The sequence below is a fragment of the Aphelocoma coerulescens genome, unplaced genomic scaffold (assembly GCF_041296385.1).
Source record: "Aphelocoma coerulescens isolate FSJ_1873_10779 unplaced genomic scaffold, UR_Acoe_1.0 HiC_scaffold_123, whole genome shotgun sequence".
NCBI lineage: Eukaryota > Metazoa > Chordata > Aves > Passeriformes > Corvidae > Aphelocoma > Aphelocoma coerulescens.
This window is the reverse complement of record NW_027183480.1, coordinates 457257-475392: the sequence shown is the minus strand read 5'-3', so window position 1 is coordinate 475392 and position 18136 is coordinate 457257. Positions and strand designations below refer to the sequence as shown.

The window sequence follows — 18136 nt, the reverse complement described above, 5'->3', positions numbered from 1 at the left end:
AGACTTGGAGCTCGAAAGTTTTAGAATTAACGCTGGAGACTCAGCTCCCTCTATGGTCAGAAGAGGGGGAGACACCTTCCTTCAGGATGTCTCTCCAGGGAATGCTTTTGCAAAGTTTTCTCTCGTAACGGCTCAAGTCCTGCCTCTTCCTGAAATTGCGGTGTAGATCCCACTGGAGGCAGTAAATCTCTCAAATGTATGAGCTTGGGCCTACACACCTGCTAAGGTGTGACTAGAGGTGTGAGAACTTTTGCAAATGAATTTGGAATCATGAGAATCACAGAACCACTGAGGTTGGAAAAGCCCTCTAAGGTCATCGAGTCCAATGTGTGCCCAATCCCTACCTTGTCACCCAGCCCAGAGCACTGAGTGCCATGTCCAGGTGTTCCTCGGACACCTCCAGGAACGGGGGGACTCCAAACCTCCCTGGGCAGCCCCTGCCAAGGCCTGACCACCCTTTCCAGGAAGAAAGTCCTCTTGATGCCCAACCCTGGTGCGGCTTGAGGCCCTTTCCTCTTGTCCTGTTACTGGTTGCCTGGGAGAAGCAGCCAGTCCTCACCTGGCTACACCCTCCTGTCAGGGAGTTGTAGAGAGCAAGGTCTTCTCTGGGCCTGCTCTTCTTAGGACTGGTATGGAATCACTATTTTGCATTAAAGGACAATAAGCAGATGTTTTGAAAAAATACTTTGAAATGTTTTTGCATTGTCCTGGAAATCTGCCAAGAATTGGAGTTGCTTACCAGGTTAGGTGTTCTTGCCTGCAACTTCCCAGGGGCTGCTGGAGGTGGGATGAGGCTATTGCAGAGGAATTACAAGTACGTGGTTTCTCACTCAGGAGACTCTGGGTTTACTATAGCTATGGAACTGGTTTTCCAGACTAGAGGAACCCCTTAAAGGACTGCAGAGGGAGGCGGAGATGGGATTTGGGGTTTGCATCCCCACCTTCTGAGCACACATGGGGTTAAAGGCCTCTTGGCAGAGCTGTAAGGTGTAATGTGGGCAGCAGCTCCTCCTCTCTTTGGGGGCCTAAATTGAAACGCTCAGGAGCCAAATCACCTCTGAGCTGCTCTCTTGTGAGCAGGAGAGGAAGGGACACCTCCAAAGGCCACATAGCTCACTCATAGTCTGAAAAATCCTACTGCTGAATCTGGAACCCCCCCAGGGACGCCTGGGACCCCCCGGGCCCCTCTGTGATCCTCGACAATGCACCCCTCCATCATCAGACCATGCAGTGTCCCCCAGTGTTTTGCCAGTGGGAGCACTGGAAGAGATACTGGGAACGCTGGGAGGGAACTGGGAGGAAACTTCCCACCACTCTCCAACGTGCAGCAGCCCCAAGTGCGACCAGTGAGGAGGAGGAAGTGCTCCCAGTGCCTCGCCCCCCCCCCCCCCCCAGAAAAAGGGGGGCGGGGGGAGTTACAAGAAGAAAAAGGATTTTAATTGAGGGGAAAACACTCCATTTCTTTAATTGTGCTTGAACTTAGGAGGATCCCACTTCATCTACTGTTTGGAGGGTCTCAATTGACACAACTTTTTCATGATTTTGTATCTCAGTTGGCTGGGAATCACTGTTTTGCATTATTTTCCTGTCTAATTGGAAGAAGAAAGCCTTTATGGTGCTGTTTGATGGATTTGAATTGAGGGAAACCGCCCCATTTTCATAATCTTAAGGTTAAAACTGAGGGCAAAACACCACCGTCCCTGGTTTTAAAGGGAAGCCCTTTATGTGCCATTATGAGAGTTCCATCGAGGGGGACCCTCATTTGAAGGGACCTTCATAGAGGAAAAACGTGTCCAAAAGCCCCCAAAATGGTGTTTCTTGAGGGAAAGTGAAGAGGACGCTGCATTTTCCCTCATTTTAGGAGGCTAATTTGAGCAAAAGTCCCCCTTGATTCACTTTTTCTTTGGGTTTATATTTAGGGGAGACCCTCCTTATGCATCAATTACGGGTCTAAATTGAGAGGGAAGCTCCGTTTTCCCCTTGTTTCAAGGCTTTGAAATGGTGACTAAAGGGAGTTTTCCCTTAATTCATTAAGAAATTGAAAAAGAAGCCCGGCATGGACCGGCGGGTCTGGACACATCCCCATTGAGGGGGGGCAGAGCCGCTGCTCGGGGGATCCTTTATCCCCCTCGTACAGCTGCGAGCTGCCGAGGAAAAAGTCCTCGTTCCTAGGCTTAAAGCCCTGCAGGTTTACCTCTCATTCTCTTGCTCTGATTTGTTTGACAATAAATTCAATTTATTCCCCCCAGTCGTGTCTCTTATTCCAGTGACCGGTGAGTGATCTCTCTGTGCCCTTCTCCCGATCCTCGGGCCTTTCCTGATGTGTTCTGTTCCCTGCCCAGGGTGAGGAGGAGAGGGACAGAGCGGTTTTGCTGGCACCAGGCACCTGGCCAGGCCCAGCCCACCCCAATAATCCCTGCGATCATTCACGCCACCATTACCCAGGCGCGCGGCGGGTCCGGCTCCGCGGGCAGGCGGCTCCAGTAGTTCAAAGTGGGCAAATTGGGACGGAGTGAGAGGAAGCAGGTGCTGCCGGTGGGTGAAATGTCTCTGCTGCGAGCTGCCTGGGAAAGGAGGAGGGAGAACCTAGTGCAAAGGAAAGGGGAGAGAAAGAGGGACAAGGCTGGAGCTGTGGAAGGAAGCGGAGATGGCCAAGGGGCAGCTGAGCATTTTGCTTTCCCACTCTGTGGGGGGAAAGAAAGCGCTGTCAAATCCATCCAGGAAAAGAGAGGAGAAATAGCAGGTGGTGGAAATCGCCGGCAATTTGGATGCAATTTGTCTGTCTGAAGTGCAGACGCCGACAGACACGGAGCACCGCCGGACGCCTGCTGGCGCTGCGCTGTGTCCTGCTCTGGCTGCAGCCCGCCTGGCGAGACCCCCAGCAGCAGCGGCCCGGGGGCGGCGGGTCGGGCAGCAGCCAATCGGAAGCGCCGCAGCGTGCGGCAGCCAATAGGAGCCCTGGCTACTCCGGCAGCCAATGGAAAGCGCCGTTCCCTGAGGGACCAGGCCCAGCTCGAAGCCCCTCACAGCGGCTTCGTTTTTTGGGACGTTTGTGGAAAGTTCGGAGTTCATTTTTTTTTTCTTTAGCGCACCTTTTCCAGGACAGGAGGGATTCCGGCGCCGCTTCGTGCCGGTAGGGAGCGGGAGAACGCGGCGGCGGGCGGCGGGTGGCGAGGGCCGTCGGCGAGACGGGGCTTGGGCCGCCTGCGGTGTGCGATCTCCCGAGAGCAGCGGGGAGCGGCGGCGGGCGGGGCGCTGTGGGAGCCGGCGCATGTCCCCGAATGAGCCGCCCGGCACAACGCCCGGCGAGGTGCCAATGAAATAAAATAGAACACGGTAAAGTGAAAAGCATCTTCTGCCAAATAATATATCAACAGACCATCTATCTAAGTGGCACAAGAACATAGTTTCATTGTGCTCTGGATGAATGTCATCTTTGTTATTGCAGAACTAAGTTAAGAATATTAAGTCTAATGATGCAATTTTATTTTTAGTCTATTCGATTTTATAAGTTACTAATCTGAGTCATGTATGCTTATCGTTTTCTCTCTTATTAACAAAGACAATTCAATATCCAGTTCATGATTATAGTATAGTTTTGAACCACTCAATAGTAATTTTTCTTTTGGAATATGTGTGATAATTTCAAGGTGAGACATCTACATAATGCATTGGACACGTATTTGTATATTTGCAGTTAAAGTAACATGCTTTAAATTTGTGTGCATGTATATAAAGTACATATACTTAAGGAAGAGATCATAAAGAGATAAGGTACCTTTCAATCAATTTGAATTGTAGGCGGGGTAATTTTTGTTTCTTCTTGTAGGTGATTAGTTTTAAATCTTTTAAAGCAGTATGTTTGTCTGACAGGCCACTCATGCTATTTTATTGATGTCTAGAAGGGACATCTTTTGCTGGCTTCTGACTCCATAGACAAAATAAAACCTCGAGATCATCTCAAACAAGGATAGATGAGGAAAAGAAAGAAAAACTCTAGCATCAGTGATAGTAAATTAGATATTGAGGCTACGTGGCCTAGGCAACTTACTCATTAAGTTTATAATGAATTTATAAGCTTATGATGACTGGGTTGCTCTAGATTTTCAGCTGTCACAATTTGCAGCATTGCTGTTAGGTTCACTAAAACTGAGCCGTAACTCTTTATTTGAATGTAAAATTCTGAATTTCAAAATGACCTCGGAAACCTAGTGTTGGAAACAGGTTTTAAATTATCCTCCAATTCCATAAAGGTTTTTATTTTACAGAACTAACCAAGAGTTACACGAATACAGTTTATAAAGCGTGTGTTTGCAGATGGGTCACAGTCCTTTCAGCTCTGGACTTCATGATGCCAGGAGAAGTCGGAAACTACACAGTATTTGTGAATGCAAGACTTTGCATTTAGATAGGTTTGAGCTGAACGATCTGAAAAAGCTCCCATAAGCACAGAACTCCTTACTGTCTGTGTGTTTGAGAAGGCTGAAGAGCTCTGTTTATTGCCACAAAGGGCCTGGAATAAATTATGTTTAGTAAATTGGCCCCAGGTTTTCTTGTTTCAGACAGTAGCTTCAGAGCAATCTGTTTTATAGGCTCCACTAAATCTGACCAATTGCAGGGAGGTGACACCTCATTTCAGAGACGTGGCATCCCACATGTGCCAGTCAGGTCCAGCCCCTCTCTCTGTCAGGATGGCCGGGCACCAGCAGTTCAGCTTTCTGTCTTTTGGCATTTAACCTACGGCCTGTTCCCAATTTATGGGCCCCGCAGGGAGGTCCTAGCAGGATGGAGCCAGGCTGCTCAGCCCCTCCTCAGCCTTGTGCCTCCCACCCCTACATGGGGCAAATAAAAGCTTCTTTATTCCATTGGAAATGCCCCTGTTTCAGCGAGGTGTATGCCTGGCTTCCTTCCCTGGTCGGTCTTGCAGGTGATAATGAACACAGTGCGGTGCTATTTCCTAGCTGAAGCCAAGGTGGGAAACCAGCTTTAGCCTCAGCATTTTTCATTTCAGACTCTTTTTCCTCAGTTATTTTGGATCTGTTCATGGTGAGGAGGTTTTACAATGTGTTGGTCCTTAGCTGAAGTATCGAAGAACTGAACAAACCAGTAATTTTTCCTTCTCTGACCAAATTCTTCTTACTTTTGAGGGGAGGAAGGAATGGGGGAGTCAAATTTGCGTTTAGGTTTTATGTTTTATTTCTGCCCGTGGAACTGTTTGCTACTGAGCTGCGTGACCGTGGGTCTTTTCAGCACAGGACACTGATTGACATTGCATGTGTTACAGAGAGGAAGGGCATTTCCTGATGATTAATGGCAAGTTAGTTGGCCTGAAGTTCATTAACCTGAGCTAGACTGTTGGAAGGACTCTGTGTGGAATTGTATTAGAGGATCATCATAAACTAAAAATATATGTGACAATCTGGCCAGATTGCAATGAATCTAAAGACAGGACAGGGTTGGCTCGAGCTCACAGAGCAGCTGCCTCGAGTGTAAACTAACTGCCTTGTGAAAGCAAATGGTTTTTCACAGACTTTATTCAAATAAAAGGGGAAAAGGAAAAAAAAAACCAACCAAAACAAAGGAAGGTTCCCATTAGCAAAAAAAGCCTACATGAAAAAGTGAGGTTGTGAGCTATGGCCGAAGGCCCGAGTTTGGTGCTGATTCTCAATCAATTCAGCAAATGACAGTGCATTGACACAACTGGTTTTTTAGTCAAATTTAGTCCTGATTCTTCACAGTAATTTGCCTCAAGAAAATGAGCCCCATATCCTTTGGTGAGTTCCCTGTTGGCTGAGGCCCATGGCTTCAGGCCATGACTTCTCAACATACTTGCAGTGAGACTGGCTCCCTCTTAATTGCTTCTTTTTGAAGTATGGTTTGTCACTATCATCCTGCTGAAGATGAACAGGGCTGGTGTCTCATTTTCACATATTCTTCCCCCTCCTCCCCTCTCCTTCTTTTCCCCTTTTTCACCTCTAAATAAATTTCTTAAAGGCGATTTAACCCTGGGATGGTCTAATCCACTTCAGTCCTTCGTGGTCCACCCTCAAATAGATGTGTTGGCACAGAAGAAATTAAGGGTGTTCTCTTAGGATCTGATACTGTAATAAAGGGAAGAGAAAGATGAAACAGGCATTTCATGTTTGTCTGTTTTCTCTCCATGTCATTTCATGAACGTGTACTCACGCTTGGCCAAGAGTAGTGCATTCAGACACTGAATATGAGTGTTGAAGAGGGGACTGAGAAGAAAGAAGCTTAGTGTTCTGCAATAGGAATTATGCTTTGGGGATTTTACGGATTGTTTCCCTCTTTTTCACCATCATGCTTTTCTTGCACACTTCCTTGTCTTTTGCTACTGAGCGAAAGTCTGGAGGCTCAGAAAGCCCATCTGAGCAAGATTTCCTGTGTCAGAGAGAACTGAAGGGATTCTGTTTCCATCCTTTCATGCCAGGAAGGATGAACTGCCTGTATCAGGACGTGCTGAATTGGTTCTGGGTGCTGCTGTAGCTCACAGAATTGCAAGACCTAGTGCTGCAGGAGTTCAAATAACAGACCAGTGGAAAGGCTCAGGGGCCACAAGCTGTGCTGCATCTCTCATGGACTTGTGAGGAACCTATCCTTTGGTGTCTGTGCAAGTGCTGGCTGATGTGGGCACTAGGATTGCTCTTTTAATCAGGCAGCTCCAGTTCCTTTCAGAAAAGAATTTTCATGGCACATCATGAGCCATTAATCTCTCGACTAACCATAACATTTCCTTACTCCTTGGTTTTCCAGCATTACTCAAACACTGACATTTGTCATTTCACCAGCCATCTCCCTTGACCTCTAGCATCAGGCACTTGCAGGGGGAAGGATCTGGTCTCACAAATATTTTCATACTCTGATCTCTGTGATTTATTAACCGTGAAGTTTTGCCTTCAGAACTCAAGATGCCGTTTCAAATAATTTCACGTGCAAAAGTCGAGTTATTGGGCAAAAGGGATCCTTGATAGCTGGGTACAAAGGACAGCAGGACTGCTGTTGCTGTTTTCTTTTCAACTCCTGTGCTGGCTATGTGACCTTGAGGAAATAGGTTCATTGCAGCTTTATGGTTCCGTTTTTGCATAGGGAAAATAAGGGCAGTGATAATTGCTTTCGTTTGTAAAAAACTTTAAGATTTATGGACTACGAATGATTCTTACTAAGTGAAAAGTGTTGCAAAGCTGGCTTAGTTACACACTGTGCTAACAAAATCCCATATCAGCCTATTGACTCCAGCCTGAAACACTCATTAAAGTTTATAGGACATTTTGGTGGATGAGTTGAGGCAGTTATTCTGCTGGAAATATCATACTGAAAACACTTTTAAATCCATCATCCGCTTTGACTTTTTTCTCTATTAAAACGAAACACAACTGCTTGCTCTGTCCAGTTTTCTTAGTTTATTTATGAAAAGTTTTTGATGGATATGGATATGTACTCACTGTTAACTCAGCTTGTACCCCCATGGCATCTGAGACATTACAGTTCATTCTAGTCATAGCATAAACACACAATAGCTGTTGTACTGAGACAAAAAGAGCTATAAAACATATAAGATATCCAATGGACTAGTATTAACTATCAAGTTGCATGGTCACTTTTGAATGTCATATGTTCTTTTTATGGATACTGCATTAATTTAATTTGTGCTTAAACTTTAGCTAGGCTAGACACTGGTGTCTGAAAAGTTTACATATTTTTCCAATGTCAAAATGTGTAAATTTAGTATTAAGGAAACAAAACATATTTACTTGTACTAGAGGAAAAATACTTTTGTAGCAAAGAAATTAACTGAGGTGCTCCTTAAAGATAGGTCTGGCTTGCTTACAGAATTGTTACTTATGCAGTAAAGCAGATCTGCAGATGTTTTCTTTTTTTCTTCCAGATAAAACTTGGATTGTTTGAAAAGTGGGGAGATACTTCACCATAGTACAAAAGAAGATACAGAAGAGGAGAGCAGAATGAGAGCTTTGCAAGTGCCACGTGCCTGCAGCCCGCTGTCTTTAGTGATGCTGTTCCTTCCAGTCACTGGAATGTCAAAACAAAATATCCCAAGACTGAAGCTTTCCTATAAAGGTAAACTTTTCAGTAGTTTTTCTGATTCTGCCACTTCCGTTTTGATGTGATACTGCCAGCAGTTCTTTTGTATTACTAACCAGGAAATACACAATAGAAGCCTTAAAGATGGATGAATTCTGCCTCGGGGCAGTATTAAAATCTGGGCTTTTTGTTGTGTCGGGGCACATGTTTCTGAAGTATAACTGTCTTTTAAAAGTATTATTTCTGTTTGCTCCAAGAGGATGTTAACAGACTCTACATAAATTAGAGGGGAGTGGTACTTGAAACACTCTGAGGTGCATTGGAGACATTCCTATGTGGCTGGTAGGGATGATGTGAGACATGGAGGACGTTCACACCTTCCTACAGCATCAGAGGAAGTTGAGAGAGCTGACTCAAGTGTTTCAAGGGGACTGACATTTATTTTTGTAATAATTCTTTTTCTATCACTAAGTGGGTATGTTAAACTCTTCATAGGTGGTTTTCTTTCTCCTTGCCTCTTTGGATCACAAAAGCGTGTTTCTCTGCAGAATTTCTTAGTCTTGTGTGTAGTTCTTGTTAAGAATGGTACCGAGGGATTTCAACACAGACATATTTATGTATTAATGGACAAGTTTTTAAAGAAGGTAGATTTCTTTTTGCTTTGAATGTACAGCACACCTGCACAGGCACAGAGGTGTGTCACTGATACTTTCTTCTTTAGTGAAAACAAGTGCTCTCCCATTAGTTATGTTTCAGCTGTGTCAGCACCTTGCCCTTATGGGAGCTATTTCTGCTCTGTTTTTCAAACTTATGTCTTCCTATGCATTGCAGAGTTACACTCAGGATGGTGTGATGGGACAGGCTGTAAAGCCTTCATTGGGGCTTATGATATGTTTATCATGAGTTTAACACCCAGAGAAATTTATTGAGTAAGCAGAATGACTTGCTATTTATTTACAAGCTTCTCTTTTGCTAGATTTGCGTGCCACTGCGCATGCTATTCCACTGTGTATATAAATGTGTTTGGATGTGTTTGTGTGAGAGAGACAGAGGAAGCAAGATCAAGGGATCTTGACAACATTTTTATTACTTTGGGAAACAGTTGCACTCACTGAAGCCAATGAATAGAGAAACTGAAAGACCTGACGTGAGTTACGAAAGTTAGCAGTAAAACCCTCCTAACATACAGCCGGCCTTCTCACAGCCAGGCCTTTTGAGATAATTCCCAAAAGCAGCATGTACCACATGGCGACGGCATTTATTGTGGATTTGACACTCACGATTAGTGAATTCCTCTCAACTTCAAAAGCAGATAGCCTTTGGCAAAATCCTGATGGATGCCTTTGGCAGGTAAAGAGGGGGAGAAAGAAAAATTATTGAGGTCAACACAGGGAAAAAAAAATGGCTGAAATCTTAGTTTAAAATAGTGGCAGAGACCTGCTGGGAACAGTTGGGGAAATGCCTGAGCTCGTTTAAAAAGACAATGAGCAGATGATTGATATTTAGGCCCTGATCCAAACTTTTATTAGCAACTTTATAAACCTTTCAGTTTGGCTTGAGGGATACCATTTCCTGTCCAAACTTATTCACCTATATCCCCGTAGGGGGGGAAAATCAACAACAGATGCAGATGCAAAATAGCACATAAATCTTAATTTTGAGAGCTGTGATGGAACTGAAAAGTCGGAAGAAAGAGAATTACCAGAATTTATTGTGCTTTGTCTTACTTTCTTGGGGGGTTGGAAGGTGTATATTTTTCCACATGGAACAAGAAACAATTTAATGCTGTTTTTTCACACTTATGTACTGTAAATGATTCCAGTATGGCTTATCATAATCAAACTATATATTTGTGTGTTGACAACAGGATATCACATATACTGAGTATTTAATATAGTTGTGAGAATTAAGTCTACCTTCCTCCCCCCAAATCTTTCAGACAAAACAATTCCAAGGTTTCTGAGAATAAGATGTAGGAGAAATGAACTGTTTTGCCAGTTGTCATAAAATTGTTAGTCATGTCACTGACAAGTCCTGGCATCTCTGTTCTTTGGAATTAATACTTGAACTATCATGAAGAGGAGAATACAGGGCTCTTCTCCTTCTTTATGGAAAACAGATGAGAACTGGCCACGTCAGGCAGTTCCAAAAACCTGGTCACACGTGTCTTTGAAGGGAAGGTTTCGTCTCCTTTCATGTGCAATGAGTTTATGGCATAGCTCCATCTTCCCAGAAGAGCTGAGCATTTGCTGGGGCAGGAGAGCTGGAAGTAAGCAGGACTTTGCAGTTACTGAGTTTTCCAGTTGCATCAATCAGTGGTGGATGGAGGAAGAGGGAGAGGGTAGGGTGGTTAAAGATGTGTCTATAACTGCAGGAGTGCTTCAATAAACCACAGCATGTCAAAGCTCCTTTGTGTTCAAACAGCAATTAAAATTTTAGACCTTCTCTGAATGGCAGCTATAGGTTTCCTTCTTCTCAAGGTCGTCATCTTAACGAATGGGAATCTGTGCAGGAAATGTTAAGATATTCCAGTGAATGATGTCGGGATCAATGTAAAGTCGTACAATGGATTTCCTTTATTGTTTGTCCCAGTCTAAAGATGTGTTCTAAAAAAACTGTGCATGTATAAAACTAAAACTACACACAAATCAATTAAAATACGTTGTAGTACAGAATCAAAGTCATATATTCTCCACCTGTGTTAATCAAATCCACTATGATCTTTAATCATGTATCTCATCTTTTCACATTTTCCCATATCCATTAGTTGAAAAATTCTCTTATTCACTCAGACTTAAGTTAGATACTTGTTCATGTCATTACTATCCCAGAAATTGTCACTCCTCTTGTGATGTTTTTAGGGTGCTCTCAGTGCATATACCTTACTTAATCTGTGTATCTTAGATACTTCTACAAGATTGAGGTGCTTTTATTACTGTAGTTTTAATATTAGGAGAAGGTAACAAACTGTCTTCTAATAGAAGATTAGGATCTTTAGAAAACCAGGGGATGATTTTGAGTAATATTCCATATTTTAACCCTCTTTGCCTAGTACTCTTTCAGTCTTAAGACCGACAGTGTATATTTATCACTCATTTTCATGTAGATGGAGATAACCTGTGACCTTCATCCAAACTGCAGAACTCCACAACCACAGCTTCCCTAAGCAGCACATCCTTGTTGTCTGCTGCCTCATTTGACATCCTCATTCCAACCTCTAGAGCAGATGCAGAAGGTTTTCATACACCAGTCTAATTCATTCATGTCATTTTCAGGACAGCATCAGTTCTGTTACTAAAGGATGGAAGGCTCTGTGTCCTAATTCTCGTATGTTTAATTCATACAGTGTAGACAGTCTTGTTTCTGTTTTATCTTCTGAGTAATAATTTTTCCTAATTCATTGGGAGGTCCTTCCATAAATATCGTGTGTGTCTTTTTAGATTTTACTTCATAGGGAGAAGTAAAGAATAGCCAGACCCAGAAGGTTGATTGCCTTCTGAGAAAAAGAAGAAAAAAAATCAAATTTTTCTCAATTTGTGGCTATCCTAAAATTTTCCTGCAGAAAGAGAGAAATTGCAAATTTAACCCTATTGATTTGATTTACTTGGCTGCTTTTCATGGACATTTCAGTAAGTGTAGTCTGTGTTCTCAGTGAATGCATTTATATTACCAAAGCGTGCACCCTAGTTTCTTGGCTGGGGGGCATGCACCAGGCCAGATTTGGGCATTGTCACCAGTGATATCCACAAACATGTATCATTCCCGTGTGGGAATGTGGCCATTCCCCAGAGCAAACCATGCTTACTGTGACAGCCGTGACTTGGTCAGAGGACCAGGAATCCTGCACTGTGACACAGTACAGAGGAATAAGCACGACTGAAGGCAAGGTTTGGCTTTTAAAGCAGGATTTACTTAGCACTGTTCAAAACGACTATGGTAGTAATTTAAATCTAATAAACAAAAGCATTATTCTCAGCTGGTTTGTTTTTCTCCATATAGAATGAATTAAGGTGCAGTCTCACTCTCACTGAAGTCATGGCAAGAGTTTTTCCACTGAAGTAAATTGAAGCGAGATCAAATTCACACTCCTCACTTTTTTCATCTTACCTAAGTAAACTAAAGACAGGCAGTTCTTTCTCCTCTGCTGAAGGATGACCGTGCTAAACCATCAGCTCCACATGGCAATTAGCCATGTTTAAGGATTGTTTAGTTTCCCGCAGTGTTTTGCACACCGGATTTTCTTCCCCCTAAGAGTGATCCATTCTTAAAACATGGTGAAAAAGCAAACAGAGAACATTTTGGTGCCATGAATTCTTTTGAAAATTTGACTGGGTGAGTACATTTCCTTAATGTTCAAAAATTATCCTTTGAACATGCTATTTAACAGTGTCAAGCATTCTGTTCTCTATATTGCTTTTGCTTTAAACCTGTTTCATTTTATAACTGATGAGATGCTTAACTGTTGCATCACAGCAGTTAGTTTGTTCAGTTTCAGTACAGCTGGCTTATTTCCATGTCATGCATCATTTAATTATACATATAAAACGTAGTTAAAACTGTACAGCTCCATGAGCCTCACTTAAGCTGTCTGTGACACTGCAGTAATCCCAGTACCCTGACGGGGTGTTGCACAGCTATGACTGGTTGGAATGTGGTAAACTGGTGATGTGTAAGAGAGCCTAGAAATGAGCTTGCATTTTGCAGCTGTGCTTGCTCTACTAGAAGAGGAAGTAAAACCAGAAAAAAACTGCTCTTGTGGCAATATCAGCGTCTGTAAATCTGAATGCTTAATGAAAATCAAGGAAAATGTGCTGAGTGAGGAAGTGGTGCTTTTCCCTTGTTTGTCGTTTAATTAATTTTTGGTGGTCTGTTATTTGTCAGAAAAATCTATCTCAGATTCCTCTATGGAAAAACATGAAGTGTTTATGTGAGAGTGAAGATCCTAGTATTGGATGATTGTCTAGATATGCAAAAGACTTTGCCTGTTTTGTCTCAAAAATGCTTTCTGGAGGCAGTGATCATTGAGACTTAAAATGTACCCTAGCTTGAAGATGGATGGGTGCTGCTGTCCATGTGTATATGCCGTCGACCGAGTATAAACTTGAAGGCATTTATTACATCTTAGTAATGGGAAAAGCAGCAAATTTCTTGCAGACATTTTTTTTCCTTTTTTAAGCTAGTGAACTTGAAGGTCAGATTCAACTCTATGTTGCATTTTCTGTCATATAATTATCATATATATCATGTCCTGAAGAGCAGCCTCCAGTCAGTGACATCAACAGCTTACATAGCAGTTGAACTAAGAATAACCTTGGAGAACTGACCCATGTCAAGCTCTTATGAGTGTAAACTCTTGATGTCACTGACTGGAGGCTGTTTTTTCATGATCACAGAAGGGCCTCAATTGGATAAAAGAAGAATTGTATTCAAAAAATACAAAACTATTCTGCTGAATGTTCACTTTACTGTATCTCAGAAGATGAGAGGAAACAAAACTGAAAGAGTAATACTTAACAAAGGATTTTTGCTCTCTTATAAAAAGAAGGACGGGACAACATCAAAAACAGCTTCCCTAGAAGAATGCAGGGAAGAGACATGATAAGTGGCATCAGCTTGGAAGAGGGATCAAAACTCTTTCTTTGATTACTTTTACTAATGACATCTGTTTAAGCAAATCCAATTCAGAGCAGTTTCAGAAATCCCAAACTTGTTCTCTTTCTGAGGACTATTTGGAGGGCACGATCTGCCTGACGTCAGTGTCTGTCTAGCAGTGGACATCTGTGGTCACTATGCAGGTGCTCGATTCACATCCTGTTTCTTTTTCCTCCCTCCCCATTTCTGCAGTTCCATTTCTAGGTGAGTTCCCCAAAGAAGAGCTGAGGAATATAGGGGATGACTCTTCCGTACTCACAGTCCTTTGGAGATAAATACACAGAGATAGCAGAAAGAGTCAGAATTTCCTTTATTTAACCAGCGCAACATCAAACAAGTCAGAGAGATTGGTTAACTCTGTTTAAGGCAGACAATTTTGAAGATGGTGGGAGTGACAGATGTACATCTTTGCTACAAATTTGAAAAAGGAGACATTCTACTTTCTGAACAAAATCCTGGCTATCCCAGAATTTTGCACTGTGTTGAACCATAGAGTTTTAAGAGCTGAGAGGTTGCTGAAGACACCAAAATTTTGTAATTAACTTACTGGGCCTCTTAAAGGAGGGTGTTAGATCTTCCTGTGCATCATTCAAGCAGCCTGGATTTCTTTCAGAAAGATTTCTCACTAAATCTGTAACAAAACATTAGCCTATATGACATACTGCCCCAAAAGTAATCAATATAAATATTATTAATAAAAAATGTCCCCCTCCAAGATTAAATAAAAGCTTGCACCCGTATACCAAGAGCATCCATGGATCATGTCACCCATATTTATATTTGACAAGGGTTTGTGTGGGAGGGCGCTTGTGCCTGCTTTGTACAGGGAAGCTCTGGGGTTCCCAGGTTCACGACTGATGGGTCTGCACTTTGTGTCTCTTGAGGCTTTGGGTGCCCAGGGCCATGATGAGTTCCCGGGCTGGGGATGGCGGGTGGGGCTGGCCTGTGATGCGCTCTGGGGCCTGTGACAGCACAGGGGCCGTGTCACAATGGGGGCAGCTATTAAAGGCCCCATGGGTTGCCGCTGCCCCAGTAGAGCCTGGGCAAGCGGTGAGTGCACACAGGCGGTGGGGAGGCAGGGCTGGGGGAAGGCTGGGGCAGAAGCGCCGGCACCCGGGGCGTGTGTTCTGTCCCTGCATCCAGGGCCCAGCCCCTGGTGGGAGTGCCTTGCTCAGGCTCGGTGCTTGCTGGGGCAGCGGTGCAGGCCTTGCCTCCTGCCAGCTGCCAGGGGCCCTCTCCTTCCTGCTGCCACGTCCCTGTGGCTCCTGCCCCCCACTGGCTGCCTCCATGCTGGCCCTACTGAACCCCTTCTGTGTGTCCTCTTGCAGACCATGGCTTTATTGTCATTGCTCTTCGTGCTCGTGCAAAGCCTGATCCAGTACCCCCAGCCAGCTGGGGATGGGCTGGATGAGGCCACGCACCGGCGAATGCAGGAGCGTGAGGAGCTGCTTGACCGCGAGATGGCTCGGCTGCTGCAGGAGCTGGAGCAAGGGCCCCTGGAGCAGCAGGACGAGGGCTGGGGAGCCCTGCTCTTTGGTGCCCTGCAGCAGTGGCCATTCTGGGCTCTTGCTGGACTCCTGCTCCTCTTGGGCCTGTGGTTTAGCTGCAGGAGGAGTCCTGAAGCCAGCGAAACCAACAGCAGCGGCAAGGACCAGAGCTCCTGCAAGATCTTGGGAGAGGAGAAGGAAAAAGAAAAGGAAGAAGACAGTTTGGATTCCAAGGGAGATGGAGAAACCATAGATGTGACTGTGGAGGCAGATGACAGCGGCAGCGGAAATGAAGGAGAAGGCAGTCCTGTGGCTGCAAACGAAGGAGACGATGATGATGCCAATGAACGAGATGAAGATGTGAAGTTGAAGAAAGACAGTGATGTTAAAAGTGATGATGGCCATGATGCAAAGAAAGATGAAGGCTGGAGTGATGGGAATATGCCAGGAGACAATACTGCCGAAGGAAATGAAGAAGAACCTGGCAATGTTACTGGAGGTGTGGAAGACCTAGATGAAGTAAATGAAGGAGAAAACAAGGATGTGAAGGTGGAGCCAGACAAGGATGCTGGAAAGGAAGACGGAGATGGAAATGAAGAAAAAACCGATGATGCGTATATGAAGGCAGGCAACAGTGATGATGTAAATAAAGGAGTATACGAGGTAGATGGAAAGGAAGAAAAAGCAGATGTGAAGGTGCAGGGAAGCAGTGATGCCAGTGAACAACAAAGCAGTGATTGGATTGGGCAGGAAGACAACAGTGATGGTGGGAAGGCAATAGACCACAGTGGGTTTGCTGCAACTGAAGAAAAAACCACTCACCTTGGAAATGAAGAGACCAGTGCTGCAAACAGAGATGAGAAGCAGGGTGATGCAAATGCGAATGGAGAGAAGAATGAAGATGCAAAAGAAGGAGAACAAGGTAATGTGGCTACCAGTGAAAAAGAAGGCAGTGCTGGCAAGGGCAAAGGCAGCCGTGGTGGAATTGAAGAGGAAGAAGACACCTGTGACACTGGGAATAAGCGAGGGATCCTTTTAGTGGATCGCATACAGTGTCCCGTCGAGGACGTGGAGAAAGGTCGCTCAGTGGCAGCTGAGCTGATGGAGAGCTTCACGCGTGTCTTTATTGACAGCGTGAGCAATAGTTTCTACCCGGTGCCTCAAGAAGCCATCGGGGTGGGCAGTGCCTTTGAGGGTTGGAGTCCCCGTGAGCAGGATGGGGTGTACTGCGTGCTCGTCCCACTGAATCCCCCACCGGGACACGCCTTCCACCTGGAGCTGAACAGTGGAGGGCAGATGGCAGCAAGGACCTTCTGCGTCCGTGTGGAGCTGGTGTGCACGTGCGAGAGGGAGCAGCTGGGCGAGAAGCTGTTGTGCTTCCTGCACCACTCGCAGGAGGAGCTGCGGCGGAAGCAGAAGCCCAGCCTCCTAGAGACACTCTGCACCGGCTCCTACCTGGACGTGGAGAAAACCTCCCACTGGTTCTACCAGCTGGTGAGATGCTCGTGGCTGCATTTGCCTCAGTCGTACTCATGGCACTTGGTGTTTCAGCCCTGCAGCCGGTCCTGCCAATTCCGGCTGAGCAAAGGCAAGAAGAGCCTGGTGGTGAAGATGTTGTTTGGGGTGCGCCACGGGGACTCCGACATCTTTGTGGTCAGCCAGCCCACAGAGGCCCAGACAGGCGGCTCCAGCATCTTTGTGAGCAGCCAGCCCGCCGACTCCATCGCAAGCACAGCGTGGCCTGAGACGTACGCTGTGGCAGAGGCAAAATTCTTCCAGCACGTCGCCAGGCAGGTGCCGTGTGAGAGCTTGCACCTGAAATGCCTGCAGCTCTTCACCTGCATCCTGAGGGGCACAGGTTTTTCCAGCTCGACCTGGAAGACTGTGGTCATGCACGTGCTGACCACCGTACCGCTGTCCCAGTGGCGCAGGAGGGAATTTGCACGGCGGCTGTGGGACATCATGGCATACCTGCGCCGCTGCCTGCAGTTGAAACGCCTGGAGCACTTTGTCCTAGGCAACCAGAGGCTTCCTGCAGAGATCAGCTTGCCGCCGGCAATGCGAGCGGTCGAGCCGCTCAACCTCTTTGAGCACCTGGCCCAAGATCCGGCCGCCCACGCAGAGGCGATGCGAGCTTACGGTCAGCTGCGATTTCGCCTCTGGATGCTGCTCTCCGGCCACTGAGAGGAATTCCCTGCACAGAGCTGTGCTGGGGGGGGCTCACACCCGATGGCAGCCACGTGAGCACTGCATAATTCTTCCTTTTTTCACTGGCAATCCTGAAGCTGCTTTCCTGCTCCCGTGGATGGAAGATGCTGCGGCACACGGATTCACTGTGCAGACACACATCTCTGGATTGCCCTGCCCTTCACCTTCCAGTTTACCACGGTGCTGTTGTGATGTTCCTACGTCTACGAGGCAGAAACTGGCTCCACCTGCACATCCTTACAGAAGACTACGAACTGAGAGAGGTTGCTTGGCACACCTCAAAGACATGAAACTGGCCTGTTAGGGACTTGATGTAGTTGTTCAGTGACCTGTAGCTCACTTTACCATAGGAGAATAGGTAGTCCAAATTTTTATAATAGGAATTCTTTATTAGCATTGCTTCCAGAGGTCCTTTATTATTATCAGTGTACAACTATTTTGCAAAGTTGGTCTTAGTTTAGGAAATTGAGCTACCCTACTATAGTAGATTGTCTCCTTTTCAGTAATATCTGGATAGCTATGTTTGGAAAATTAATAAAAGGAGAGAAGTGTCTCAAATTGCCTGAAACGTGACATTCTTTATATTTAAGCCTCTGTATCTTAGAGAACGTCGTTCCTATATACCTGCCTGAAATAATGCCATTTTGCAAACAGAGATGTTGGATATGTTGCGTGTGCTCTCTCTTGAGCAAACCCATAGAGATGCTTGAAGGTTGATGTGAAAATGC

The 18136-nt window shown here is 45.2% G+C and overlaps 1 protein-coding gene across 1 annotated transcript; it reads left to right on the top strand.

Moving 5' to 3' along the window:
* Nucleotides 1-7756: 7756 nt before the first annotated feature.
* Nucleotides 7757-17444, top strand: LOC138100639 (uncharacterized). The gene is made up of 2 exons (XM_068998514.1): nt 7757-8097; nt 15042-17444. Exon 2 carries the CDS (start codon nt 15045-15047, stop codon nt 17382-17384), a length of 2340 nt encoding a protein of 779 aa, XP_068854615.1. The 5' UTR covers nt 7757-8097; nt 15042-15044; the 3' UTR covers nt 17385-17444.
* The last annotated feature ends 692 nt before the right edge of the window (nt 17445-18136 follow it).

Coding starts and splice junctions, on each gene's coding strand:
- LOC138100639 (XM_068998514.1), top strand. CDS start 15,045: ATGGCTTTATTGTCATTGCTCTTCGTGCTCGTGCAAAGCCTGATCCAG.